The 17,311-nt window shown below is 43.8% G+C and overlaps 1 protein-coding gene across 2 annotated transcripts in view; it reads left to right on the forward strand.

Annotated features, from left to right (window-relative positions):
- The first annotated feature begins 335 nt into the window (after window positions 1-335).
- LOC112253569 (lysyl oxidase homolog 4-like) overlaps window positions 336-17,311 on the forward strand; it is a 40,347-nt gene continuing 23,371 nt past the window's right edge. The window contains exons 1-4 of one of the 2 annotated variants that reach the window (XM_042323670.1): window positions 336-482; window positions 1,902-2,228; window positions 4,577-4,884; window positions 5,195-5,409. In XM_042323670.1, the coding sequence (XP_042179604.1) occupies window positions 1,904-2,228; window positions 4,577-4,884; window positions 5,195-5,409 (848 nt within the window). In that variant the 5' untranslated portion in view covers window positions 336-482; window positions 1,902-1,903. Of the gene's footprint in view, window positions 483-552; window positions 651-1,901; window positions 2,229-4,576; window positions 4,885-5,194; window positions 5,410-17,311 lie in introns of those variants that run through there. The other variant, XM_042323669.1, reaches the window with a different exon arrangement.

Below are 17,311 nucleotides of genomic sequence, written 5' to 3' on the forward strand. Positions count from 1 at the left end.
TCATCACTTTACCGTCTATCAAGTGAGATTTGTCTCCCTGTGAGTTTATAGGAGATGCAGTGGGTTGTGAGAAGAGACTTTATTTGTTACATGTGACTACATTTTATCTCTATTGGTACAAGAGATGTGTGGGATTATGTACAACAGTGAAATTATACACAGACAGTATCTGAAAACAGATCATTATTTCCCAACAGCACCATTTAAAATGCACACACACCCCAAACTATGTTTATAGTTAAATCAAAATGCAATTAAACAATTGTGTGTGTGTGTGTGTGTGTGTGTCAGCATTTTTGAGTGAGCAGGAACATTCTTAAAAAGAGAGAGAGAAGAAATGTGGGAGGGAATGAGGGAGGCAGGAGAAGAAAGAGAAAGATTGACCAGAGACCTCATCTAGCAGGCACACTTCCTTACTCAGTCACTCTCTCCTCTCCCGGTCTGGGACGTGTAGGACAGCTGTGTCTGTAGCTTTCTATCAGGTGAGTCCATCCTCCTTACTCAGTCACTCTCTCCTCTCCCGGTCTGGGACGTGTAGGACAGCTGTGTCTGTAGCTTTCTATCAGGTGAGTCCATCCTCCTTACTCAGTCACTCTCTCCTCTCCCGGTCTGGGACGTGTAGGACAGCTGTGTCTGTAGCTTTCTATCAGGTGAGTCCATCCTCCTTACTCAGTCACTCTATTATTTTCAATGACGGCCGAGGAACAGTGGGTTAACTGCCTGTTCAGGGGCAGAATGACAGATTTGTACCTTCTCCTGCTCTTTTATTCTAATTTTATTCCCTTTTTATTGACCTTGCAGTGCTTTTGATGTATAATTCAAATACACATTTTCAGATAAATATATTAGTCTAGGTAACTTATGTTAAATTGACATGTTGGCTTTTATCTGGTTGTGTCTTCTCATACAGGGATGATCAGGTAGTTAAACATGAGTGGTTGCTTCTTTCTGGATGAGTTGATTAAAGAATAAACATGATTTGATGAACATCAACCTCATCCATTTTTTAAGATTACGTTTCATTCAAATGCGGAATTTTGTTCCACATGTAATTATCATAATTTATGATAATAGCTCTATTCTGTATTCTGATATGTAATTACACAAAGAAAGTTATGGCTTCTGTGCAACTCAATGTGATCTAGTGTATTCTCATGTGTTTCTGAGGATAGAGTGAATGTCTCAAACATTTGTGGAGTTATTTAGCTGATTTATAGTATTATGCAATTCTGTCCGTCCTTCTGCCTGCCTGTCTCGCTGTGTCCGTGAAGGGGTGAAATACGTCTCGATAGCTCCAGGGTGATACTTGTACATATCTGGGGCTGAAAGAACTTAAGAACTGAAATATTTCTAGACTAATTATATGTCTATGTGAAATGCAACCATGGTTCTGTGGTTGAACTTCAGATGTTAATGTCTGGAACTACAAAGAGTTTCATCATATCCTGCTCATATCAGACTGGTTTCTATCAGGTCCTCTTCATTGTATCTGTAAACTTTGGATTAAGCTTATTTTTATGTTGTACAAATGTATTTTGAGAGCGAGAGAGAGACTAACCTGTCCACTTACCTGTAGCCTACCTGTCTTCCAGCTCTGAATAGGACAGAATAGACCAACTCTGTCCAGATGATGTCAGTATTGGCCTGTTTGATAGCCATCTCTCTCTCACTCTCTTACTCCCTTACAATTCCACTGCTGGTTATGAGCCAAAATAATGCCTCTTCTTTTAGGGTAGCAAAATATTGAATTGGGATGAATCATCTCTCAATAAAATACTATTGATCACACTATCAAATTTACTCAATTAATAAACAATTGATTACCTTCAGTCAATTATGTTGATGACTCTACTAACCCAATTCTCTCTCTCTCTATCTCCTGGACGATATTCCATACACAGACATGATGCATCGCATCTTCCTCATCTGCTTGAGTTCTCTGCTCCTCCTCCTCTTCCTCTCCTCCTCCGCGCTTTCGGAACCCCGCCGATGGTCGTCATCCTCACCACGCAGCAGGACCGCGCGCGCTCCGGTTTCCAAGGTGCGCCTGGCGGGAAACTTCGCCCGGGGACTGAACGAGGGTCGCGTGGAAGTGCTTCACAACAGCACGTGGGGGACGGTGTGTGATGACGAAGTGGATATCAAACTAGCCAAAGTCGTCTGCCGCGAGCTGGGCTTTCAGACCGGCATCACGTGGGCGCACAGTGCCAAATATGGAGAGGGTGATGGTAAGCGTTCCCGAGCAGTTGCTGCATGGCTCCCAGTTGCTGTTCCAGAGCAGTTTGCAATGATCAAAACGTATCTTTATTTCTGTAATGTAATATAGATAATATACTCTTTAAAATCGAAAGGTACATTAAAAGAAGACAGTCAGCTTCCATTATTTTTATATGGCTGTCAGATGTTAAAGGGATAGTTCACCAAAATTACACAAATTACAAAATTACCCTGTAAGCAGTCTATGAACAACATATGACAGGAATACATGCTTTAATTTCCCTGTCACTGTTTCCACGTGCTAACATTTTAGCATTTGTTGCACTAATCCCATTCAAGTCATTGGACCGATATTAGCATTTTTCACGCATCATGTCCGAATCATCTGAAAGTATCAAAAAATTTTTGTGATGCTTAACAAAGTCAGTTATAGATAATATGAACATGATGTGCAGAAAAAGCTCATATCGATCTGTGGTGTTTTGTGCCACAAATTCTAAAACGTTAGCATGTGGAAACAGAACCAGGGAAACTAGACCAAAGCATGGATTGCTGTCATTCCTCATCCATAGACTGCTTACATGGTAAGGAAGCCAATATATAATTGAGTCATTTGGGTGAACTTTAATCCATAGGCCTATCTTTCCAATCCTGTGAAGAGGGCGCCTGCATTCTAACTAAAATTCAGTTCCTAAACCTTTCAGTTTCTAAAGCACTTGACTTTTACTGGCAGGCATGATTAGTAAATAGATATTTCACAACAGCAGTAGCCTATCCCAGGATAGGATGGCAGTGCTAGACAGCTAGCCTAGCTACTGCCATGTCGGTTCACTCACCCTTCCCTTTAATTGTAATTTAAAGTTGGAAATAAAGCATGTCTATAAAACAAGGCAAGTGTAGCACATCGCTGGCAGGGCAAGGCTGCCATTACTCTAAAACAAATGTTCCTCTCAGGCCGTATATTGCCACGCCAGCCTGCCAGGCAGCGACTGTAATGAGGAGTGCAGTGAAGTCCCATAAGTTTTCCTTGTGTCTTTATGATGGTGGCAGGCTCAGCTCATTCACTGCAGGGTTATTTTGGTGATGTAATTGGTGATGTAAACTTGGGTGTTGGAGGCCTACAGAAGCTGGGGAGACAGGCTCCCAGTCCCACAGTTGGGTGTTGGAGGCCTACAGAAGCTGGGGAGACAGGCTCCCTAGTCCCACAGTTGGGTGATGGAGGCCTACAGAAGCTGGGGAGACAGGCTCCCAGTCCCACAGTTGGGTGTTGAAGGCCTACAGAAGCTGGGGAGACAGGCTCCCAGTCCCACAGTTGGGTGTTGGAGGCCTATAGAAGCTGGGGAGACAGGCTTCCAGTCCCACAGTTGGGTGTTGAAGGTCTACAGAAGCTGGGGAGACAGGCTCCCAGTCCCACAGTTGGGTGTTGGAGGCCTACAGAAGCTGGGGAGACAGGCTCCCAGTCCCACAGTTGGGTGTTGGAGGCCTACAGAAGCTGGGGAGACAGGCTCCCAGTCCCACAGTTGGGTGTTGGAGGCCTACAGAAGCTGGGGAGACAGGCTCCCTAGTCCCACAGTTGGGTGATGGAGGCCTACAGAAGCTGGGGAGACAGGCTCCCAGTCCCACAGTTGGGTGTTGAAGGCCTACAGAAGCTGGGGAGACAGGCTCCCAGTCCCACAGTTGGGTGTTGGAGGCCTATAGAAGCTGGGGAGACAGGCTCCCAGTCCCACAGTTGGGTGTTGAAGGTCTACAGAAGCTGGGGAGACAGGCTCCCAGTCCCAAAGTTGGGTGTTGGAGGCCTACAGAAGCTGGGGAGACAGGCTCCCAGTCCCACAGTTGGGTGTTGGAGGCCTACAGAAGCTGGGGAGACAGGCACCCAGTCCCACAGTTGGGTGTTGGAGGCCTACAGAAGCTGGGGAGACAGGCTCCCTAGTCCCACAGTTGGGTGTTGGAGGCCTACAGAAGCTGGGGAGACAGGCTCCCAGTCCCACAGTTGGGTGCTGGAGGCCTACAGAAGCTGGGAAGACAGGCTCCCAGTCCCACAGTTGGGTGTTGGAGGCCTACAGAAGCTGGGGAGACAGGCTCCCAGTCCCACAGTTGGATGTTGGAAGCCTACAGAAGCTGGGGAGACAGGCTCCCTAGTCCCACAGTTGCATCTTATTACTGTATATGGCATATTTACAGCACATTTTTATCAAATGTGGCTATCAATTATTATATCAGTGAAGGAATGAAGGAATTAATAAAGGGATGGATGATTCAATCAGTCAATCAATCAGTAAATACTTGAATCCGTCCAACCATACATCAATGACAAGTTGATGTCCATATCCGATAATAACCCTGTTTCCACCGTCCCCAGGTCCTATCTGGATGGACAACGTGCGTTGTGACGGCACAGAGAAGACTGTGAAAGACTGTAAACATAACGGCTGGGGTGTCAATGATTGCAAGCACTCTGAGGACCTTGGCGTGGTCTGCAGTCCGGAGCGACGACTGGACCAGGTCACGGGGTCACGTAATGGTCAGGCAGTGGCCCAGCGTCCGGATGTCAGCATCTCGCCCCAGTGGCAAAGCATCCTGGCCAGCCGCAGTAACCCCCGACAGGCCCATCATGGGAACGGACACCCTCCAGAGAGGCCCAGCCAAAGACAGCACCACTACAACCCGGTGGGTAGCATTGCACCTTATACTCTCTATCCCTGCTACCGCTAGTAGTAAAGTAGACGTAACCTGAGACAACATCTATACAAACTGGTAAGCAGCTACAGTGGGCACCACCAACTCTATAACTCTGGTACTTGCTAATGTCTGGTATTTGCTGATCAACCACCAATACTGCCAATGCCAATCAATTAACCAATCAATCTATATATTTACTGTCCCAGTTGGAAATGATTCACTTAAGTCATTTGAATTTGAAAGTGTCCTTGATCAAACTTTTTTACAGCAAAGTTTTAAGAAATCCCCTCCCCCTCAGTATTCCAGCAAGGTGCGTATCCAGGAGGTGCGTCTGCGGCCCATCCTGATGCACACTAAGAAGCGGGCCCTGATCACTGAGGGCGTGGTGGAAGTGAAGCATGCTGGGAGATGGAGGCAGGTGTGTGACCTGGGCTGGAACCTCAACAGCAGCAGAGTGGTGTGTGGAATGCTGGGGTTCCCTGAGGCAGAACTACACAACGAAAGACCATACAAGTAAATAACCCACTCCATTCAGCCCTGCAGATTCAGAGTGTCTAATAGTCACATGTTCAGGGTTACAGGAGGGATTGTTGTTCAGATTCAGAGTGTCTAATAGTCACATGTTCAGGGTTACAGGAGGGATTGTTGTTCAGATTCAGAGTGTCTAATAGTCACATGTTCAGGGTTACAGGAGGGATTGTTGTTCAGATTCAGAGTGTCTAATAGTCACATGTTCAGGGTTACAGGAGGGATTGTTGTTCAGATTCAGAGTGTCTAATAGTCACATGTTCAGGGTTACAGGAGGGATTGTTGTTCAGATTCAGAGTGTCTAATAGTCACATGTTCAGGGTTACAGGAGGGATTGCAGGGTACAGTGAGCTACAACCTCTAGGATTAAGGGAAATGTGTATATATATATATATATATGTATGTATTTTTTTTTTAACCTTTATTTAAACTAGGTAAGTCAGTTAAGAACACATTATTATTTACAATAACAGCATAGGAACAGTGGGTTAACTGCCTGTTCAGGGGCAGAACGACAGATTTTTACCTTGTCAGCTCGGGGATTTGATCTAGCAACCTTTCGGTTACTGGCCCAACTCTCTAACCAGTAGGCTCCCTGCTCTAACCACTAGGCTACCCACTCTAACCACTAGGCTCCCTGCTCTAACCACTAGGATCCCTGCTCTAACCACTAGGTTCTCCGCTCTAACCACTAGGCTCCCCGCTCTAACCACTAGGCTCCCTGCTCTAACCACTAGGCTCCCTGCTCTAACCACTAGGCTACCTGCTCTAACCACTAGGCTCCCTGCTCTAACCACTAGGCTCCCTGCTCTAACCACTAGGCTCCCTGTTCTAACCACTAGGCTCCCTGCTCTAACCACTAGGCTCCCTGCTCTAACCACTAGGCTCCCTGCTCTAACCACTAGGCTACCTGCTCTAACCACTAGGCTCCCTGCTCTAACCACTAGGCTCCCTGCTCTAACCACTAGGCTCCCTGTTCTAACCACTAGGCTCCCTGCTCTAACCACTAGGCTCCCTGCTCTAACCACTAGGCTCCCCGCTCTAACCACTAGGATCCCTGCTCTAACCACTAGGCTCCCTGCTCTAACCACTAGGCTCCCTGTTCTAACCACTAGGCTCCCTGCTCTAACCACTAGGCTCCCTGCCACCTCAAAATAATGGAAATGGTAATAAAACCCCCCCAATATAAATAGAAATAGCACTATATACATCATAACAACTGTAGCAGTGATGAATAAATAAATGTCCATTGGGGTGGAAGCAGAGTAAAGACTGTTGAGGGAGTGGGGAGAATGACCATAGCAAATAGTTGGAAGGTGTAGGGGGTGGTTTTCGGACAGGGCTGAGGTTTTGTCCGGATGTACATGTCCTCATGTGTATGGTATTCATATTAGGAAGTCTCTCAGTTCTCAGACAAAACGTCCTCAGTTGTCAGACTCACTTACTTACTCACTGACACATTGACACACTGACTCACTGACACACTAACACACTGACTCACTGACACACTGACTCACTGACACACTAACACACTGACTCACTGACACACTGACTCACTGACACACTGACTCACTGACACACTAACACACTGACTCACTGACTCACTGACACACTGACACACTCACACACTGACTCACTGACACACTAACACACTGACTCACTGACACACTGACACACTGACTCACTGACTCACTGACACACTGACACACTGACTCACTGACACACTAACACACTGACTCACTGACACACTGACTCACTGACACACTGACTCACTGACACTGACTCAACACACTGACTCACTGACTCACTGACTCACACACTGACACACTCACACACTGACTCACTGACACACTGACACACTAACACACTGACACACTGACACACCGACTCACTGACACACTGACTCACTGACTCACTGACTCACTGACACACTGACTCACTGACACACTGACTCACTGACACACTAACACACTGACTCACTGACACACTGACTCACTGACACACTGACTCACTGACACACTGACTCACAGAAAAACACAGACTCACAGAAAAACACAGACTCATGGACACACTGACTCACTGACACACTGACTCACTGACACACTAACACACTGACACACTAACACACTGACTCACTGACTCACTGACACACTGACTCACTGACACACGGACACACGGACACACTGACTCACTGACACACTGACTCACGGACACACTGACTCACTGACACACTAACACACTGACACACTAACACACTGACTCACTGACACACTGACTCACTGACACACTAACACACTGACTCACTGACACACTGACACACTCACTCACGGACACACTGACTCACTGACACACTCACTCCCTGACACACTGACTCACTGACACACTGACACACTGACTCACTCACTCACTCACTCACTCACTCACTCACTCACTCACTCACTAACACACTGACTCACTGACACACTGACACACTGACTCACTGACACACTGACTCACTGACACACTGACTCACTGACACACTGACTCACTGACACACTGACACACTGACTCACTAACACACTGACTCACTGACTCACTGACACACTGACTCACTGACACACTGACACACTGACTCACTGACACACTCACTCACTGACACACTCACTCACTCATTCACTAACACACTGACTCACTGACACACTGACACACTGACTCACTGACTCACAGACACACTGACTCACTGACTCACTGACACACTGACTCACTGACTCACTCACTCACTGACTCACTCACTGACTCACTCACTGACTCACTAACACACTGACTCACTGACACACTGACTCACTAACACACTGACTCACCGACTCACCGACTCACTGACTCACTGACACACCGACTCACTAACACACTGACTCACTGACTCACTGACTCACTGACACACTGACTCACTGACTCACTGACACACTGACTCACTGACACACTGACTCACTGACTCACTGACACACTGACACACTGACACACTGACTCACTCACTCACCGACCTAACTGTACTTCCTCTGACCCTGTGGAAATCAGTGGTATTAGGACGGTTTAGCTGAGAACCGAGGGAGAAGCAAGCATTAGCACAACTATTTCTGTCCCATCATGAATGAAAGTCCTCTGTCCAGACTGTCATGGACATCCTACTGTAATTATTTCCTAATGGTTTTGTCCTGTGTGACTCAAAGTGGAGACATTCATTCTCCATATAGGCTGCAGCTACTGTAGCTTGTGTGTGTGTGTGTGTGTGTGTGTGTGTGTGTGTGTGTGTGTGTCATGACAGTTCACTGGTTGTCACTGTAGGGTATTGTCCTGTCAAAGTCAGGTTCTCTGGGGTTGTGTGAAGCAGATGCCAGCTGGCATGATGGACCAAAACTGCACGGTGACTTGGTCAGGATCGGAGTGGGTGTGTGTGTGTGTGTGTGTGTGTGTGTGTGTGTGTGTGTGTTTGTGTGCATGTGACTGAACTGACCATAACATCTGTTCTGATTCCTGTATCTGTTTAAAGAGAGAGCTACTGTTTTAGCCGGTTCATTTCCTCACTAGACCTTTCCCTGTCATGTTACATTCAAGTGAGGGGAGTTTCAAGACTGGATTGGTACATTTTCAGAGGTGATTAATTCCAATGAGATATTTAGCTCCATAATGGCACCGTGGAAGACAGAGGCCCTACCTAGGCTCATAGCCAGTATACTGGAATTGTAAGGGAGACGAGAGAGAAACAGGACAAGGTTGGTGTAGTCTGAAGGACTTCAGAAGAATTCATAGGCAGTTGAATTCTGTTGGCCTCTTATTTTTAAACCTGTGAGGTCACAGGAACAATGTTCAAAGAAGGAGGAATGAAAGAAAGGAAAAAAGATGACAACAGAAGAAGAAGAAGAAAAATAAAGTAGGGAATAAATAAATAGACTGAGAGTGGATATATTCAGGAGTATTTGTCTGTTTGTTTTGACAAGTGCATGTGGTCCAATGGCCGTGTCCGAAATCTGTCTTGCCTATAGGCTACTTACTAAAACTGCATACTGTGTACTTATTATTATACGGGACATTTACATTATAGTCATTTAGTTGACGCTCTTATTCAGAGAGACTTACAGGAGCAATTAGGGTTAAGTGCCTTGCGACCTTTCACCCCTTCTTTACTGCTCGTTCATTTGGGTACAGCTTGTCACCTCAGCTAATTATAGGCTGCTGTCAAACCTACATGGATCTGACAAGACGACTCTTCCTCAATAGTGTTCAGATAATTCTACTACATGAAAAGCCTAAATAAGTATGATATCAAGACACTTAAATCAAACATTCTATTTTTGAAAACCCAAAATGCCTACTTTTTAGAACGCAAGTACAGATATTTGGCCATTATCTTTTCAGAGTTCAAACCGCCAGTTTGTTTTTCTGTCAGTATGTTTCATTCTCAGTTGAGTAAATAACAAGGCATTTGGGATGGCAGTGGTTGCTTTCTATTTTAATTCAGTTGGGTCTCTGTGTCCTAGGGTTGACCTGGTGTTGTGTTCCGAAGGGACAAACGAGAGAACACATCTGGAAACGCACAACAAAAAGGGACTTTCTCATTGGCTAAATTCCATCTGTTTCAAAGCGTTTTCTTTAATTGCGTGCCTACTGAACTGTACCCCAGTGTTTGTGTGCCTGCTGGTCCAGCTAGTGAAAGCTTTATCCCTGGCACCACATCACTCTGATATGACCCAGAAAGGCCAGATTGTTTTTTTTTATACCTCAGATTAGACAGACATGTTTAAAGTCTGTATAGTTTATTAAGGACAGTTTTGCTATTTTATAGTTTTGTTCTCATGGATTTTATTAGTATTTTAGTCCTGGTTGGTTGATAATTTAAGACACTACAGTTTTTATGTGTAGCCCAATATCCCACATTCTAAAATAGAATGAGTGATTGACTTACTGATGATTGATTGATTTTAACATGGCTTAAAGGTGCAGTCTGTAACTTTGATAATTATCACATTCGTCCAAGAACCTAAATGAAAATATCATTTATTTCACAGAAAATGAAAGTTACTGTAGTCCTAACCCAATAGAACCCAATTAGGACTGGCATGACCTGGCATGAATTGACCTACAGTAGCTTGTTCAGACAATCTCTGGTCCATTCTTAGAAAGCTCAAACGAGACCAGAGCATATGGCTCCTGTCCCCTCCTGGCTCTTGTCCATGTCTACTGGTCTGGATGAGACCCTGGAGATGTTGTAATTGTAGGTTGGCCAGTACTGAGGCTCTCCAGGCTTCTGCCCTGCTTGCCGCCAGAGAAAAAACACCCCAATTATAGCTGTGTGTGTGTGTCTGTCTGTTGATGGCTGTAAGTGCGTGTGTGTGTGTGTGTATGCATGCATGCGTGTGTGTGTGTGTGTGTGTGTGTGTGTGTGTGTGTGTGTGTGTGTGTGTGTGTGTGTGTGTGTGTGTGTGTGCATCGTTCATGTGTGTGTGTGTCTGTGTGTGTGAAGACCAGTGTGTAGGACTGGGCCACTCAGACTACCCAGGGTTTTCTACTGTCTCCAATTATAGCTTGGGCCCAGCTGTGGCCCCACTGTGTCAGCAACTGTCTGTCTCTCTCTGTCATCGTGGAGATTAGAGGTCCTACAATTGATTAATTGCGCTTCAGCCCAGATGGGGGGGGGGGTATCATTTTCCTTAGAGTGACATTTTTCGTAACCGATTCAGTCTCGGTTGGTGTCTCAGATCTGAGAAACCTGAGGGATCTAATGTGAGCTTGTCTCTAATTTATATAGCTTCTTTTGATTTATTGGGCGGCAGGGTAGCCTAGTGGTTAGAGCGTTGGACTAGTAACCGGAAGGTTGCAAGTTCAAACCCCCGAGCTGACAAGCTACAAATCTGTCGTTCTGCCCCTGAACAGGCAGTTTACCCACTGTTCCTAGGCTGTCATTGAAAATAAGAATTTGTTCTTAACTTACTTGCCTAGTTAAATAAAGGTAGGCCTATGTATGGCGGGCGGCTGTGGTTTTGGTGTTTAACTGTGGTTGTCAGCTGTAATTCATTCAGTTGTGTTTTGACTGACATGTTTTATTGCATGTACTGTACTTGCATAAGAGATCGTCCATAGCCAAGGAGGAGCTCACAGGCTATCATCTCTGAGCCCATAGAAAGAGGATCATCCATGATAGGAGGACACAGACTATGCAACTATGAAAAAACTGTGGATCTAAGATCGATGGTTCCCAGCAATCACTATCCTGACAAAGACATTTGGTGTTGAAAGTAGTTGCTATTCATATCCGGGGTTCAAACATTGCATGGGGTACTCCTCTTCTTCTGGCACTGCAGGGTAAGGGAGGAAGATGCTGGAGAGGGAGAGAGAGAGGTGAAGGGGGAGAGAAAGTGGTAAAGTGGTAAGGAAAGCAAGGGAGTGTGACGGTGATGAATAAAGAAACAGCAGGGTGATTGTTGTCGTTTAGCAACAGGGGTGGGTCCCCCTATAATTAGCTCTCTCTCTCTCTCTCTCTCTCTCTCTCTCTCTCTCTCTCTCTCTCTCTCTCTCTCTCTCTCTCTCTCTGGGTTGGTAAACGAGGGGTAGAGCCTGTAGCACGCTGATTATACAGACAGACTGGGGTTCTGGGAAGGAGAACCGTTAAACACATTTAAACACATACCATTACAGAGTCAGAGGTGTAGTGAACAGTAGTTCTGTTTTCTAACCCACCTGCTCAATATGTGTGTTCATACAAGTGTTCATAATATTCACTAGCTAGCTAATTAACATTTGTACAATCATATTAGAGAAAGAGGGATAGGTGCACCCTAAATATAGTACCTTCAGAAAGTATTCACACTCCTTGACTTTTTCCACATTTTGTTGTGTTACGGACTCAATTTAAAATGAATTCAATAGAGATTTTGTGTTACTGGCCTGCACTCAATACACCATAATGTCAAACTGGAATTATGTTTTTTTTTAAATGAAAAGCTGAAATGTCTTAGTGTTTAATATGATTATTGAATGACTACCTCATCTCTGTACCCCACAATACAATAATCTGTAAGGTCCATCGAGCAGTGAATTTCAAACACGGATTTAACCACAAAGACCAGGGAGGTTTTCCAATGCAAAGAAGAGCACCTATTGGTAGATGGGTAAAAATGACAAACAGCAGACGTTGAATACCCCTTTGAGCTTGGTGAAGTTATAAATTACACTTTGGGTGGTGTATCAATACACCCAGTCACTACAAAGACACAGGCGTCCTTCCTAACTCAGTTGCCGGAGAGGAAGGAAACCGCTCAGGGATTTCACCATGAGGCCAACGGTGATTTTAAAACAGTTACAGAGTTTAATGGCTGTGATAGGAGAAAACTGAGGATGAATCCACAACATTGTAGTTTCTCCACAATAGTAACATATTGTGAAAATAAGGAAGCCTGTACATGCATCCTTTTTGCAATAAGGTGCGAAAGTAAAACTGCAAACAAATTGGTCAAAGTAATAAACTTTATGTCCTGATTATAAAGTGTCATGTTTGGGGGAAATCCAACACAACACACCACCGTTCATATTTTCAAGCTTGGTGGTAGATGCATCATGTTATGGGTATGCTTTTCATTGGCAAGGACTAGGATGTTTTTTAAGGATAAAAATAAACAGAATAGAGCTAAGCACAGGCAAAATCCTAGAGGAAAACCTGGTTCAAACCTGGGAGACAAATTCACCTTTCAGCAGGACAATAACCTAAAACACAAGCCCAAATATACACTGGAGTTGCTTACCAAGAAGGCAGTGGGTGGCAGAGTTACAGTTTTGACTTAATTCAATCGGCTTGAAAATCCATGGCAAGAGTTAAGGGACAAACAACTTGAGCTTGTGCAAATATTATACAATACAGGTGAGCAAAGCTCTTAGAGACTTACCCAGAAATACTCATCAGCTGTAATCGCTGCCCAAGTTGATTCTAACATGTATTGACTCAGGGGTGTGAATGCTCATGTAAATGAGATATTTCTGTATTACATTTTTAACAAATTAGCAAAAAAATCTAAAAACATGTTTTCACTTTGTCATTATGGGGATTTCTGTGTAGATCGGTGAGAGAAAAACATCTATTTCATCCATTTTGAGTTCAGGCTGTAACACAACTAAATGTGGAATAAGTTAAGGAGTATGAATACTTTCTGAGGACACTGTATATTCAAAGACAGGAGAAGTAGCCTGAATAAAGTTAGAGTAGTAGTAACAATACAAAGACAGGAGAAGTAGCATGAATAAAGTTAGAGTAGTAGTAACAATACAAAGACAGGAGAAGTAGCATGAATAAAGTTAGAGTAGTAGTAACAATACAAAGACAGGAGAAGTAGCATGAATAAAGTTACAAAGACAGGAGAAGTAGCCTGAATAGTTAGAGTAGTAGTAACAATACAAAGACAGGAGAAGTAGCCTGAATAAAGTTAGAGTAGTAGTAACAATACAAAGACAGGAGAAGTAGCCTGAATAAAGTTAGAGTAGTAGTAACAATACAAAGACAGGAGAAGTAGCCTGAATAAAGTTAGAGTAGTAGTAACAATACAAAGACAGGAGAAGTAGCCTGAATAAAGTTAGAGTAGTAGTAACAATACAAAGACAGGAGAAGTAGCCTGAATAAAGTTAGAGTAGTAGTAACAATACAAAGACAGGAGAAGTAGCCTGAATAAAGTTAGAGTAGTAGTAACAATACAAAGACAGGAGAAGTAGCCTGAATAAAGTTAGAGTAGTAGTAACAATACAAAGACAGGAGAAGTAGCCTGAATAAAGTTAGAGTAGTAGTAACAATACAAAGACAGGAGAAGTAGCCTGAATAAAGTTAGAGTAGTAGTAACAATACAAAGACAGGAGAAGTAGCATGAATAAAGTTAGAGTAGTAGTAACAATACAAAGACAGGAGAAGTAGCCTGAATAAAGTTAGAGTAGTAGTAACAATACAAAGACAGGAGAAGTAGCCTGAATAAAGTTAGAGTAGTAGTAACAATACAAAGACAGGAGAAGTAGCCTGAATAAAGTTAGAGTAGTAGTAACAATACAAAGACAGGAGAAGTAGCCTGAATAAAGTTAGAGTAGTAGTAACAGTACAAAGACAGGAGAAGTAGCCTAAATAAAGTTAGAGTAGTAGTAACAATACAAAGACAGGAGAAGTAGCCTGAATAAAGTTAGAGTAGTAGTAACAATACAAAGACAGGAGAAGTAGCCTGAATAAAGTTAGAGTAGTAGTAACAATACAAAGACAGGAGAAGTAGCCTGAATAAAGTTAGAGTAGTAGTAACAGTACAAAGACAGGAGAAGTAGCATGAATAAAGTTAGAGTAGTAGTAACAGTACAAAGACAGGAGAAGTAGCCTGAATAAAGTTAGAGTAGTAGTAACAATACAAAGACAGGAGAAGTAGCATGAATAAAGTTAGAGTAGTAGTAACAATACAAAGACAGGAGAAGTAGCATGAATAAAGTTAGAGTAGTAGTAACAATACAAAGACAGGAGAAGTAGCATGAATAAAGTTAGAGTAGTAGTAACAATACAAAGACAGGAGAAGTAGCCTGAATAAAGTTAGAGTAGTAGTAACAATACAAAGACAGGAGAAGTAGCCTGAATAAAGTTAGAGTAGTAGTAACAATACAAAGACAGGAGAAGTAGCCTGAATAAAGTTAGAGTAGTAGTAACAATACAAAGACAGGAGAAGTAGCCTGAATAAAGTTAGAGTAGTAGTAACAATACAAAGACAGGAGAAGTAGCATGAATAAAGTTAGAGTAGTAGTAACAATACATGGGTTTTATATAGCACTTTTTTCCAATGCTTTGAAGTTAGGTTGAAGTTAAGGGAACTTAGGTGAAGTTCCACCAAAGTTCAACCAAATATACTGTAACTGAATCAAAGGAGTCTGGGAAATGTTTGATATGTGGTTTTCTTTCCTCGGTGCTCAATTTAGTCAGTGCCAGTGTGGTGAGGGAAATAGTTGGTTTGATTGGTGTGTGGTGAGGTCACAATTATGTCACAGACATTCTCTCCCCTGGTTACGTGTGTGTGGGTGGGTGTGTGTGTGCTGGCGCGCCTTTGCGTATATGTGTGTGTCTATTCTCTGGGTTACAAACGTTTTACAACAGAGACACATGGTAGACACATCCAAGTTGTTTTACGAATTTCATTTAAGAATAAGTGTTCAATTCAATTCACAGCGTGTGTGTCTGTCTCAATCCACCACAAGTCCTTTAGCATGACCTTACTGCTGCAGTATATGTCTGTCTGAAACTTACATATACATATAATTCAACTTTTGATGGCTTAAGCTAACATCCACAGGGATGCTGGCTAATGTTGACTGCAATGCTTCCCACAGTTGAGTTGGCTTGATGTCAGTCAACTTGGCTTGATGTCAGTTGGGTGGAGGACCATTCTTTATACACACGGGAAACTGTTGAGTGTGAAAAACCCAGCAGCGTTGCAGTTCTTTACACAAACCAGTGAGCCTGGCACCTACCACCATACCCTGTTTAAAGGCACTTCAGTCTTTTGTCTTGCCCATTCACCCTCTGAATGTCACACATTCACAATCCATGTCTCTATTGTCTAAAGGCTTAAAAATCCTCCTTTAACCTGTCTCCTCCCCTTCATCTACACTGATTGAAGTGGATTTAACGAGTGACATCAATAAGGGATCATAGCTTTCACCTTGTATCACCTGGTCATTTTCCACATGGAAAAAACAGGTGTTCTTAATGTTTTGTATACTCAGTGCATACCTCCATTTATTTATGTAACTGGTACTGGGCCAAATTCAGACGAGTCTTGTGAGGCTTGTGGGCATCCTAAAGCAAATACAACTGGCATGTATTTGTTTGTGAGAGTCTCATCTTTCCATGGAATGGTCATATTAGTTTGTAGGCCAAACCGTTCTGACGCTACAGATGTTTTCGTGAGAAGACCGTTTTTTGGGATGTCTCCTGGTCTGACAAACACCGCAGTTGTGGCTACCAGCTCTCAGTCTCACGTCAGAATTAGACATTCATCCATGTTCCTCAAACATAAACATTTAGAAGTTGTTCCAAAACATCAAATTTCGAAGTGTTTAAGGTTAAGTTCAGGCATTAACTCTGAATTCTTAAGGTTAGGCATTAATATTGAATTATTAAGGTTAGGCATTAACTCTGAATTCTTAAGGTTAGGCATTAATTCTGAATTCTTAAGGTTAGGCATTAACTCTGAATTCTTAAGGTCAGGCATTCATTCTGAATTCTTAAGGTCAGGCATTCATTCTGAAGAGGCAGAGGCAGACTAGAGGCAGACTCTTACTCTCATCCAGCATCCCCGTCTACAACACCAAAACCTACTTGAAGGTAACAGTGCTTACTGTTGCCTCTAGTGGCCAGTTTCCACTCCATCTCCTGACGCCCTGTGACATGGATGGACATTGAATACTGACTTGTGGCTGACCTGGCCAATGGAAGGCCACCATTGGTGGATGCGATGGATTGAGATGCAGCACATGGCTGACCTGGCCAATGGAAGGCCACCATTGGTGGATGCGATGGATTGAGATGCAGCACATGGGTGACCTGGCCAATGGAAGGCCACCATTGGCGGATGCGATGGATTGAGATGCAGCACATGGCTGACCTGGCCAATGGAAGGCCACCATTGGCGGATGCGATGGATTGAGATGCAGCACATGGCTGACCTGGCCAATGGAAGGCCACCATTGGCGGATGCGATGGATTGAGATGCAGCACATGGCTGACCTGGCCAATGGAAGGCCACCATTGGCGGATGCGATGGATTGAGATGCAGCACATGCTACAAAAAAAGACATCTCTACCTTAAACAGACAGATTTTGCGGGGTATTTGTTATTATACTAGTTTGATT

This window comes from Oncorhynchus tshawytscha, linkage group LG06, assembly GCF_018296145.1.
Source record: "Oncorhynchus tshawytscha isolate Ot180627B linkage group LG06, Otsh_v2.0, whole genome shotgun sequence".
NCBI classification, from domain to species: domain Eukaryota; kingdom Metazoa; phylum Chordata; class Actinopteri; order Salmoniformes; family Salmonidae; genus Oncorhynchus; species Oncorhynchus tshawytscha.